Here is a 12,998-nt window from a genome sequence, read left to right on the forward strand (position 1 = left end):
AATCCTGGGGGAGGAGCTAGTCATGAGCTCATCCACATAACCTCTAAGAATGTGTTATAAATTCTATATTTATTGGAAGAAATACATAGATCCATCATTTTGTATAATATGTGATTTGACTCAGAACACAAGTATAATAAATAGGCTTTAATATTTTAATATGTAATTTTCCATTTGTAATATGGAAAAGCATGAGATAATTCACATCATTTTCACAATATCTAAAGAACGTTTGAATTTTTAAATATAATTTACATCCCATCAAAGAGAGGCTTGAAACAAGATTTTTGGAAGTGCAGTGACTTAGATCAATTTTAGTAGAGGTTTGATTTGGTCTAATTTTTAAATCTAAGCTGATTTCTACATGGTAAATACTAGGCTTTTAAGCAAGGTTGATCTTTCAAAACCATCTACATAAGTTTCACATGTTGGGAATCACCCAGTGTTGAGGTATCAGTATTAGGTGGAGGGCAATGGAAAGTCATGGCAGAACAAGACCATTGCATAGATCCCTAAAAGGGTTAGAGAAAGTGCCCCATTGCTCTAATGAAACCACTCACAGACTGGACTGAATTCCATTTTTCATTAGTTGGCCATATGCTTTATCCTAAAACATCAGAAAGTTGTCTTGAAAGCAGGAAATTGGTGTTTCTATAATAAATCATGTAAAAACTTCATGAAATAAAAATAGACAGCTAGAATAAATAATTACAAGGCTAGTTAGGCAAGAGGAGCATTATCTGCAAAGAGTGATGGGTATCACCTTTGGGAGTAACATTAAACTTCATGGTTATTTAAAATCTTTGAAATGGGGGCAGCCGGATGGCTCAGTTGGTTAGAGTGTGAGCTCTGAACCACAAGGTTGCCAGCTCAACTCCCACATGAGCCAGTGAACTGCACCCTCCAACTGGATTGAAGACAAGGAGCTGCCACTGAGCTGCCGGAGGGGTGGACAGATAGCCCAGTTGGTTGGAGCCTGAGCTCTGAATCACAAGGTGTTGCCGGTTCAATTCCCATATGGGATGGTGGGCTGCGCCCCCTGTAACTAAGATTGAAAATGGCGACTGGACTTGGAGTTGAGCTGCGCCCTCCACAACTAGATTGAAGGACAACAACTTGGAGCTGATGGGCCCTGGATAAACACGCTGTTCCCCAATATTCCCCAATAAAATTTTTAAAAAATATATCTCTGAAATGTCATTATTACTTATTTCAAGAAGAAATACTTACTTATTATTTTGGCTCCAATCACAACCAAACACCGCGGTGGGATGTTTGTATTTGTGTAGCACTTTACCATCGATTGTTCGAATAATACTGAAATTAAGTATAATGTGTTAATAGGAAGAAAAAAAAACCCTACATTCTAAATACTTCATTCAATGGAACAAAGCCAGAACTGTTTAACTCAAACATAAGTATTTTAGGATAGAGATCTTATCTGCAAAGCACAGGGAACATTCAAAATACTGTGTAAATGATATAACAAATTATGAGTAAATATATTTACATCACATAGTACTAATTACGGTAATCCACTGAAATCAATTTAAAGGGGATACATTTTGATTCAGAAACTATTTCTTATAGAATTTTTTGGACTGAGGAAAAACATAGTTTATATATATATATATAAACATAATGATATAAGTAACATATTAGATGTTCAGCTTCAAAATATGCCAGTTTAAAATTTATATTTAAAACAACTCATTTATAATGCTTGCTGCATGTACTGTTATACTAATAATAAGTCCAAGGCATGTAAGATGTAACATTTTTGTATCATATCCTAAGAGGTATAATTAGAAATTTAGAGGACCCCTTCTACCTAAAAGAATCCTATATACATTAACTACAAAAATAAAAGAAACTCTAATGCCTTACTATATATTATTACCATAATGGAGAGCTATTGATTCCTTTAGGAAGACCAAAAAAAAAAAAAAGAAGAAGCTGTATATAAATTAATGTATTACAGGGTTTTAAAAGCTTTTGGAAAAGGCCCTCTAAAACATCCTTAGACCCACCAAATTTTTTGAGGTTACTAAGGAGTAGTGGTGACCTGGGCTTATAAGTGTTTAGTCATTGACTGTAGTATTTATCAAATAAGTAGAGCCCTGAGAGTACATGGTAAAGCTAATTATGTGTCACCTAATCAAGAAACACTCAGCACATCTTTCGTATTTGGGTATGTATCAATTAGCAAATAGTTCCTCTCAAGGAAGAAAAACCACTAAAATTGTGATTTCTGAAAATTTTAAATTCCTGGTAAAGAATTTTGGTTTCCATAGTACTGTCTTTTCCATTGAAATTGCAACACTGACATCAAACGTTCCACTGAAATTAAACAGTAAGGATAACAAAATTGGGCTGGGTATAGCAAAACTTACGGAGATAAACTATTATATTCTTAACAACCATGAGTGTCTATATCACTTGTTAAAGATGACAATACCTATAACCACAGAGTAACATCATCTAATTAAAAAGATTTTTTTTAACCCAAAAGCAATTCTTCCTTTATATACATTTCTTGTAAACTTGCTTTTCCCTGGGACTTAAGAGAATTTTATAAAAACACACATTTCTGAAACACACAGTCAGGTTAGCTTCTAAAAAAAGGCATTTCCCACATGAGTTAGCTTATTCCTCTTGCAAAGGCTTTTTATCCTTTTATAAATAATAGCATCGACAAAACTGTGAAGAAGTTTCTAGAGCACTTGATATCTTTTGAATCACTTATAAAACTGAAATACCACTCTCTCAAAAATATGATGACAATCATTTAGACTCTTTGTGAAAAGTCCTTAAAGTTTCTTTGATGCAATTCACAGTCTTCCAGTTATAATTCAGGTAGTGTTTTCATCTAGAAAGCAATTACTGGTATATTTATTTATTTTTCAGCATGACTGTATTATTATTTATTACTGATATATCATAGGAATATAGCATGTGCTTATATGGGCTTATAAATAAAACTATGACAGATGGTGGAGCTGTACAAATAATATCTCATTAAAAATTTTAATGCATGTGTTAACAGAATACAATTGGTATTATCAAATGTATCTTTTATAAAACAGCATAATTCCAAACACAGTACTTACCAGAAACCATCATCACTGCAGGTTGCTATTCTTTTGGAATCTTTATGACTCCAGGCAATGCAGTATACTCCATTTTTTCCATGCTTCAAAAAATGCAAAATACCTATCAATAAGAAATAATTCACCCCTTTTTTCTCTTATATATTTACTTCTTCTAAGTATTAGTTTCTATTAGGAACTTGTTCTAGATGACACTAACAGAGGCATTATTGTCAACAGCCGAAAGATAAAAATGTGTAAAGTTGTCACACTTAACAAATAAAATCATTGTTTCAAAACATAAGTTGGGTGGCTTCTAGTTCTTTTTTGTGGACACAGGTAAAAAGCCAGAACCTGCTTGTTGAGCCATCTGTAGAACTAAGCTCAGCTTAATGCCTTTTCTGTAACCAGTCTGGAGATCAAGATAGTTATTTATCTGCTACCCTATCCAGTACAATTACAACTACAACGCGAGAAATACTGTAAGCAAACTGCTATTGTTTTTCTCAACTACAAAGTTTTATTTTTATAAAAACAAAAGAGAACCGATTTAAAATTATTCCTACAACAAGTCACTCTGTATTTATCTGTTCCTCTGCATTCTTGGATTGGGGAAGGGTAAAGGGATATAGATGCTATGATGAGAATTTTTTAAAACACAAGGAATATATTATACATGGGAATGTCATTCATCAACTGGGTCATGCGTGAATAAAGGTTGCAATCAATCCATTTCCAAATTTTATTTAAAACATTTTAATCTTACATTGTACTTAAATTGCACCTGCTGTTAAGGGAAGACTAAAGTGACATTTTATCCTGAGTGTTAGGACTGTTTTACTAAGGCGGTCTCTAGTTTGCTGTTTTTACCTTTTTGGGGGTCAAGGTGGGTAGGTTTATAAAGATGGATACAAAAATGGAGGTAGTCTCTCTACTCATTCAGTTGAAGTGGAGACCTTTTGTCCTCCGGTTATCCCCATGTATAGTGCACTTATGGCTCTCTAATATCCTGCATTTCATTTTCTGAGGCATACATAACTTAGTTAATTAAACCTGGCATTGTTGATTTTTCCCATATTTATTTTTCCAGATTTAAGCAATTTTGATATTGGTCTTAACTACACTATTAAAAGCTGGGAAAGATATGAATGGATATGTTGACTGGCCAAATAACTCTCCAGGTAATCCACCAAAAGAAAATGGTTTATTTGGGAAGAGAAAAAGAATTGGAACCACCAAGGAGTGCAAGCACACTCCAGACTGGACTGCTCTCCCGCCACCTACATGGAAAAGGAAGTAAGCACCCAACATGGCTTCCCCCTTTATTCACATCCCTCCCCAGGAAGTTACCATAGAGTTCAACAGGAAGTCAAGACTAGAGAGTTAACACTGGGTCCAGCTCCATCCATAGTCCTCCCAGCTCTATGGTTAAGAATCTTAAGATGCCATTCTCTTTTATCAGTCACAAGAGATGCCCTTGGTGCTGGGCTGCTGAAATCAGGCAGATATTTTAGGTCACAAATGGCCAAGATGCCATAAGAAGAGCTGAACAGATCTGACACCTAAGATATGATTTTTGAATTTGGGTCAAAATTTCTTTTTCAGGTTCATTTCTTCTCATATCACTATTTATTATGGGATAAGTGCTGTTCTGATGAGGGGAGGGCAAAGTCCAGGTTAGGGGCATTGCTGAATGAAGAGTATTGTTATGTAGACAAAGGGAAGGATGTAACCACGCAGTCCTTTGTCAGAACATCCTCTTCTGAGAGCAAAATTGCTTACTGATGGTTGGTAGTTTCCCTAATACTCTGCATTTGCCACCTTACTTCAGTACCCCAGAAGATCAAGAGTACTTGATCCTCAGAGGAATAACTTCCTCAGTCTTTTGTATAAATGATGACTGAGGAATAGTTTCCTCAGTCTTTTGTATAAATGATTTTAAAGCCTCAAATACATAAACAATTTTCATATAAGTTATATATTTAATAAACTTTAACAGTAGTCATTTGACATGAATGAAATTTCAAGATAGTGAGAGACAATCCTAGAGCCTGTCACATTTCCCTTGATTTCTATCTAATACACTGTGATGAAATCATATGTATTTTCCAAATATTAATGGAACTCAGTAAACTATGGATGATAATTTGACTCTAAGCAGAAGTAAAAGCATGATCTGTGACACTACAAATAGGAAGAGGGGAGGTTTTAGGGCTTGTCATGGAATAATGGAATTTGAGAATTGGAAGGAAACCTAAGAAATTATATAATCCAACTTCACGATTTTATAGGTGAAGAATCAGGTTCAACGCAATAAATTGATTCTCCCTATATTAAGAGCTAATTAGAAATAGAATTAGGACTACAATTTGGGACTTGTTCTGAGTTTAGTCTTCTTGCAACCACTGATAATTTTGTGGAGGATGACTCAAAATTCCTTTGAATCTCAAATGCAACTTTAGGTGGACTTTTATATCTTAGACTCATCCACATTTTTCAGGATTCATTTTAGCATGTGAATGTTCTCTTGTATTTTCTTCTAATTGAGAGGACATAATGCCACTTGGTAACTGACTATTAAATTCAGAGATAAAAGCATTTTTAAAATATGCAGCAGTAAATGACATTAGTTTGTTCAGCTAGCAGTAAATACATCTTACCTCAGTAAATCGTTGTACCATTTTGCCCTTTTTAACATCCCAAATAAAAGCACCATTTTGGGAAGTTGCTCCAGCAATACAATTTAAGTCACCTTAGGAAACAATTTGTTAGACATATGAAATGCTTGCCACAAATATAATACTTTTCAAAAATGTCATTTTTGAAAAAGACTTGTGATTTGCAAAGTAGTTCTTTAAAAAATACGGAAATTATTAAATGTATGCAAATATAGAGAGAATAGTATGAATGTTTCCATCATGTAGCTTCCACAATTATCAAATTATGGTCATTTTTGTTTTGTCTATAGCCCCCACTGGATTTCTTTGGAGCAAACCTCTGACATTATATCATTTCATCAATAAACATGTCACTATGGATGTCTAAAAGATAGGGACTCTTTTATTAACATGACCAAACTATCACAATCACAATTACAAAACTGTCAATAATTCCTTAATATTATCACATATCCACTCAGTATTTATATTTTTTTGACCATCTAGTAATTGTTTAAACTGTTAAGAAAGCATTTATATAAGTAAAACACATGAAAAAAAATTCAGTTTGTCTATCAAAAATATAAATAATGCTCTTTGTTTTTAACAAATAAAAAAAAATTCTGAACATCAAACTGCTGCTAAGTTAGTAGGTGATCAAGGACTTCAGTATTTTTTGTAGGACTTCAGTTATTTTTTGCAAGGCAGTCAAAGAAGAGGTTTTCTCCACTAAAAGAAAGGAACCATTGTCACCTGCTACCTAGGAGTAAAAATATGGATGAACTACTTCGTAATCAATGATTACAAGCACTAAAAGTATAATAAGTCCTCAATATATTTCGAGTATTTTCATTCTGCCCCCACTTTTGGGTTCTGAAATTACTGGGGAGAAGTTTCCATATTTATATGCACTTTTTACTCCTCCTGTGGTATCTACTCCAAAAGTAGAGGAAATTATGCAATCATCTATATTCTACTCTATTTCCATCTATATCAACCTTTGTTAATCTTTCAAATTTCATCCATACTTACCTAGAAACAGTGATGCATCAGTAGTCATATTTCAAAAACAATCACAGAATTTCCTTTTCCCAACATTTTTACTTTTTTTGAGGCAGATTCTCAATGCAGAGAGTGAAATAATGCTTTAAGTAAGATTAGGGCTTCTGTTATGATTTGCAACAATGGGTGTCACAGTCACAATTTCTATTCAAGTTTTACCTCATTAAATCGCTGTACCATTAGGTTTGAGACTTATATACATTTTGTAGGAGGGAGAATGTTCAACTAATAGCTGCTATAATGCTCTGTCTGTGCTGGCTGATCCAGTATCTACATCTGTAACCAGGAGAACCTGCTGTGAAGATGCATATTGCAATGATTGAGAGCACAGGCTTAAAAGTCAAACTGACAGTTGTTCAAATCTTGATTCCACTACTACTTGCTCCATATATACGATCTTGGGTAAGTTACTCAACCACTCTGACCTCAGATTCTCTTAGTAAATGTTGGCCATCACAATCAAAAAGTAAAATAGAGATGGAGGTAAAAAAGGGAGCAGTAGGTAAGAGAACTACTTAGTTCTTTTTGTGACTCACCTCTTCATCAGTGAAGTACTATCTTTCTGTTTTCAGTTAGCTTTATATGTATAATGGCACTAAGTATGTTCTGTTTAAAGGAACAACTACTGTCTTTAAGAGGTGGTATAAAGCCTTTTTCTAGACCTTCTCCTTGTAGGAGATGAGGAATACATAAAACAGTGGTTGGTTCTTAACCTTTTTGTATCATAGGCCTCTCTGAAAATCTGATTACTATGATAATTTTGGACAAACACAGGCACATATATACATATGCTAAAATTTATTTGTAAAATTCCAAGAGATTCCTAGATTTTCTGTAGACATCTAAAATCTTGAGAGTCCATAAATCCAAAACTAAAAATCCCTGTGCATGAGGAGACAGGCCAAAAAATGAGCTACATCCTGGTTATGTGTGGATTTTTAATTAATATGTTAGTATTAGGACAAATAAATAAATCATTCTATATACTTTATAAAGTGAAATTCGAAATTTAAGGTGTATAATTATTTATTATAAGGAAATAATATTTTGAGGAAAATGTCAGAGGTTTCATAGGACATCTGTCCTTTATATACAGGAAGCTGTAAAGGTAGCATCTTTCTGAGATCAAAGAAAAGACCCAATTATGGCATAAAAGTTCTTCACTATTACAAAGGTGGCATTTATATAGAATTAATCACATGGTTACAAGTGAACTGTGATGGTATATAATCATTCATATTTACAATACATCTTTATCATGGAAAGATAGATATTATAATTTTTAGAAAATAAATTTTTTATTTTCATATATTTGATTCACATGAAAAATTTAAGGAAAAGTTCTTTCATGTAAAATGTTTTATACCTTTAAAGACATATTTATACAAATGCAGCTAAAATTAGATGGGTCACTATCATCCTGATTTACTGTGGCTTTTCTATGCGACTGTCTCATACAGAAGGGCCCAGAAAGCAAAGTGCCTGTGGAGGAAGTCCATTCTAAAACCCCATGAAACCTGAACCAACAAATACGTTGTTACTAATTTGCCTCTACAAGCATTTGGAGCAATAGGGCATTGAGAGGAAGAAGATAATTCAAATGAAAAGTTAGGAAAGTCATTTAAAAGCATTCCTGATTTTAATAAAATACTTCTTACCTGGAGCCCATGACAGGGAATAAATAACTCCTTCATTCCCTGGGGAAGTGTACACCGCCGTCAGTGTATTTATATCCCAGACTTTTATAGTGCCATCAAATGAAGCTGTTGCTAAGAGATTGGGATCATCAGGTTTGAATTTGCAGTCAAAGATAGTTTCCACATGTCCCTAGGAATGCAGCATAAAAAAGTCACAACTACTGAGGAAACTTCATGTTATTAATAAACAAACTGCAATGTATAATCAAGTTGAACCACTTACTATGGTTCCCAAATATTAATGCAAAAACATATAGGCATGCAAAAACAGAAAATTGGAACTACTGCTGTTGTTGAATGATTACTGTGCTCTTATTACTGTACAAATTTGTACAGACCTAGATTTTATTCAACCTTAGTTCCTTAAATCAGCCACTAAATACAAAGGTGTTCGAAAGTCTCATTTTCAACTTCAATTCAATGCAAAACATACCTTCATACCTTTTCTGTTTATTTATCATATACAGAATCTATGCTAGAAATTTATAAAGCAACTAACTATTAATAGTTATTATGTCATCCTGGGAGTATAATAAAACACCAAGATAAAACTGAAACCAGAAGTATTTTAATACAAATATTTTTTTTATATATATCAATGACATACTCCAAAAGAACACAATTTTAGCAGAAAGAAGAAGAATTTGACATGGTCTCAATTTTTAATAAGTCTTGTTCCAAAATTTTCTAGCAAGTTTATCCTTTGGAAATTGAAACACTTGTCTCCATTAAATGGTGATTTGGATCCCAAACATCCCACAAAACTGTAAAGTGGGATATACAGACGTAAGTAAACACATACTTGTGAAGTGCAGCTTGATTACTATGTGTCTGGGAAAATCTGTTAAGAATCCAATGTAAATAACCAGCATTACCATCTGTCTTTTCCCCAACATTAGGGAACTGGGATCTGAAATTTCTCCTCCAGGCCACAGAAACTAGAACAAGCTGGGATCTGGGAGAGACTTAAAGGCCCAGGACGGGGTCTGTATTCCCAGGTACTGCAGTAAAGGTACAGAGGGAGTCCTTTGAACTTATGTACTTCCACTAATACCAGAAACCACCACCCACAGGAAAACTCTCCTTTGGGGAGAGGAGAGAAAAATCTCAAGGGTTTAGCAAGAGGAAACAGAGGTTGGTTCAGCCACTGGCTCAGCCACTGGTTCATTGGCAAGAGTTGTTCCAGTTGTCATTTTCAATATTAAGAACATACTTATAGAAAGGATGCCTGTGTGTGCATTTTTCAATGTTCGTTCATGGCTATGCCTTCAGATTTTATTTTTGAAATTTGAAAAATCATATAGTAAGAACTAAATTGTGAATATTTCTTCTTTGTCTTCTTATCAATAGGAATGTAGGGATGAAGGGAAATTTTGAAGCATTTTGTTTAATGTGAATCAAGCATTCATTTGGAAGTACACCACTTAGAAAGTATATGAATAGATTTTTCTTATCTCATGTAATTTGAAATCTTTGGAGATGCTTTACTCATACAACATCAATGTCAGATGTTTCTTCTGGTAACACTTCTAGTTATCTCACATTTGGGTCTGTGCTAAGGAGAGAAATTATAAGGAAAAAACTCACTGTCGCTTCTGAATAACAGATGCTTTGAAAGTGAGAAGAGCCACTGAAATAATTTATAATCAAGGAATATTTTAGGTTTTATTAGAGGTATAAATTTAACATAGTTTTTAAAATAAAGAAGATGTGGTATATATACACAATGTAATACTATTCAGCCATAAGAAAAGATGAAATAGTGCCATTTGCGACAACATGGATTGATCTTGAGATTTTTATGCTAAGCATAAGTCAGACAGAAAAAGTTGAGAACCATATGATTTCACTGATATGTGAGATATAAAACTGAAAACAACAAAGGAACAAGACAAACAAATAAAGAAACAAAAACTCATAGACACAGACAAGAGTTTAGTGGTTACCAGAGGGTAAAGGGGGAAGGGGTGGTAGATGAGGGTAAACGGGATAAAACATATGGTGATGGAAGGAGAACTGACTCGGGGTAGTGAACACACAATGTGATATATAGATGATGTATCACAGAATTGTACACCTGAATCCTATGTAACTTCAATAACCATTGTCACCCCAATAAACTTTAAAAAAAAAGGAATTTGGATGACAGAAAAGCATATTTTAATATGAGGCTATAACTCATTAAAAAATCTATTGAACTTAGATTGCATAACTTCTTTACACTATAAATTTTAATACACTTAAATATTTTCCTGTATTTATCTTGCTTCCCCTTTGTAATTCTTTTAAAAGTAAATGGTAATTAGGAATACATAAAAAGTTTACCACACTGGGAAAGCGTTTACATGGAAAGAAAAGTTTATAAGCAAAGAAAATTAAATAATCTAAAGAATACCTACAAAAGAAATATTTTTAAATAACAGCTACACATTGTTAAAAATATTTTTGCTGAACTTCATTATTTTTATTTGAGGACAAAATTAAATTAGTCCTGAAATGACAGTATTATTGATTATTTCCTTTTTTTTTATAAGAGCAATGATAGCTCTAGACTCCTTTTTAAATTTTTCCAAGGAAACACAATAAATTTTCTAAAGTTTCTTAAATGTCTAGAATAGTCTAACTCTATAATATTGTGATAGCGTGGTATGGTGTCAGGTCATTGTTGGACTTATCACAGTGATCAAGTCTTTAGGTATGTAAATGTTAAACAACTATGGTGTACAACTGAAACTAATATTTGTATCTTAGCTATATTTTAATAAAAATCTTAAAACAAAACAAAAAAAACCTGTAGAAATAGGGACATTTTTATAAACTCTGGACCAGGGAGAATTAAGGAGGATGATTTTTGACAAATATTAATTACACCACAATATACATTTCATTTGTTTGTTCATTCATTCATTCAACAAAATTTAATAAAATCTTGCTATATGCCAGGTACTATTGTAGATAGTGGGGATAAAACACAGAACAAAAATGTGAGTCCTCAGCGAGGTTGTACTCTATCATATATAGCGGCTTAATAGTGATAAGAACAAAAGTTGACAGAATCACAGAATTAGTGTAATGATTCAAAAATAGAAATAAATCTTAAAAACACTTAATCCAACCTTGCTCATTTCACAGATGAGATAACAAAGCTTGGAGTAACTGGCAGAGATGGACTTGTCCTTCCTCCGAAAAGAATAATTCTATTTCTCATTTTGCTTCCAAAATATAGTACAGTAATGTAATTTTTCAATACTATACAAAGGATTAACATGCTCCACACAAAAATGGAAACACTACCAACTATACAGAGTAATCGCGATAAGCTACGCAAACATTAATATTTAAAGAAGTTTAATGTTTAAAATTTAAAGAATTTTAGTAATTTTGTCATCATTCTATACACTCTTCTAAAATGTTTCAACCAACCAAGATAAACTCCTAATATATGGTAAAGTTTTCAAAATATTAATACGTAAGTAAAAGTAAACATCATGAGCTTCACAAAATAAGTGTTGTTCATAAAAGAAGGAATAACCACAGACATACCATGTCCCTAAGAAAATCCCACTTCTTGGCTCCCATATCATAAAGTCCAACTCCACCATCCAAGAAACAGCACACTGCGTGACCCGGAGGAAGAGAAAACTCTTGATTCTGTGTCAACATTGGAGGCGGAACTGCTTCACTTGTGGAGGACGTATAATGATTTTTGGTTGGAGATTGGATTGAAACTAAAAAAGAAAAGAATAAACAAGTAAACGTTTATGTTAACAGCTTCGCATATGCTGGAATGAAACCACAGGCCTTAATTTATGAAGATCCTCCTTTGTTTTCTTTGATTCAGAATTTGTATTAGTGAAGCATTAGGTAATAATTTTCTGCCACATGAGTATTTTTACAGCTTTGCCAAAAATATATATATACATACACAGAAAATTGGATATATTTTTGAAAAGGGGTGTGTAAAGTGCAGTTGGAGAAAAATGTATAAAAATTAGTGTGTGAGGAATCACGATGTTGTTCCTACTGGTTTTCTTATTGCCCCATAAATTGAAGCACAGCGTGATTATTTATTAATTAGAATCTTCTTTCAAAATAGTTATGTAATAGTTTGCTTCCCTTTCTATATACACAAACATACATGCATTTGAATTTTTTCTTTTAAAGCTCATAACTCTCTTCCACTAATTAACAATCCAATGAAAACACTTATTTTTGAGATTATTTATAATTCTCTTTGAGCTAGCACCCAAATTACGAATCGCAGCTGTCTGACGTACATTTGCATCTCAATTTTTCTTTCTTCTTCCTCAGGTTTATATTTACTGTTCATATACTTCCATTTCTCGAAATTTCAATCACATAAATGTCCCATGTTTAGTTGTTTTCTGTATCTCATATTTTGTCTTCTTTCAAGAAATTTTTCCTTAGAATGTATTTTCTTGCAAACATAATTCAAAATAATGGTATCACTCTAAATTACCATACCAATCTAT

General features: G+C 33.1%; 1 protein-coding gene across 5 annotated transcripts in view; it reads right to left on the bottom strand.

The window, feature by feature from the left end:
• Window positions 1–12,998, bottom strand: part of WDR17 (WD repeat domain 17) — a 93,190-nt gene that overhangs the window by 35,152 nt on the left and 45,040 nt on the right. For 4 of the 5 annotated variants that reach the window (XM_033105114.1, XM_033105113.1, XM_033105111.1 and 1 more), the window contains 5 exons: window positions 12,049–12,233; window positions 8,467–8,635; window positions 5,750–5,841; window positions 3,111–3,193; window positions 1,231–1,317 (listed from right to left, as the gene is read on the bottom strand). In XM_033105114.1, coding sequence (XP_032961005.1) covers window positions 1,231–1,317; window positions 3,111–3,193; window positions 5,750–5,841; window positions 8,467–8,635; window positions 12,049–12,233 — 616 coding nt within the window. Of the gene's footprint in view, window positions 1–1,230; window positions 1,318–3,110; window positions 3,214–5,749; window positions 5,842–8,466; window positions 8,636–12,048; window positions 12,234–12,998 lie in introns of all 5 variants that reach the window. The other variant, XM_033105115.1, reaches the window with a different exon arrangement.

Source organism: Rhinolophus ferrumequinum, chromosome 4, assembly GCF_004115265.2.
Source record: "Rhinolophus ferrumequinum isolate MPI-CBG mRhiFer1 chromosome 4, mRhiFer1_v1.p, whole genome shotgun sequence".
NCBI lineage: Eukaryota > Metazoa > Chordata > Mammalia > Chiroptera > Rhinolophidae > Rhinolophus > Rhinolophus ferrumequinum.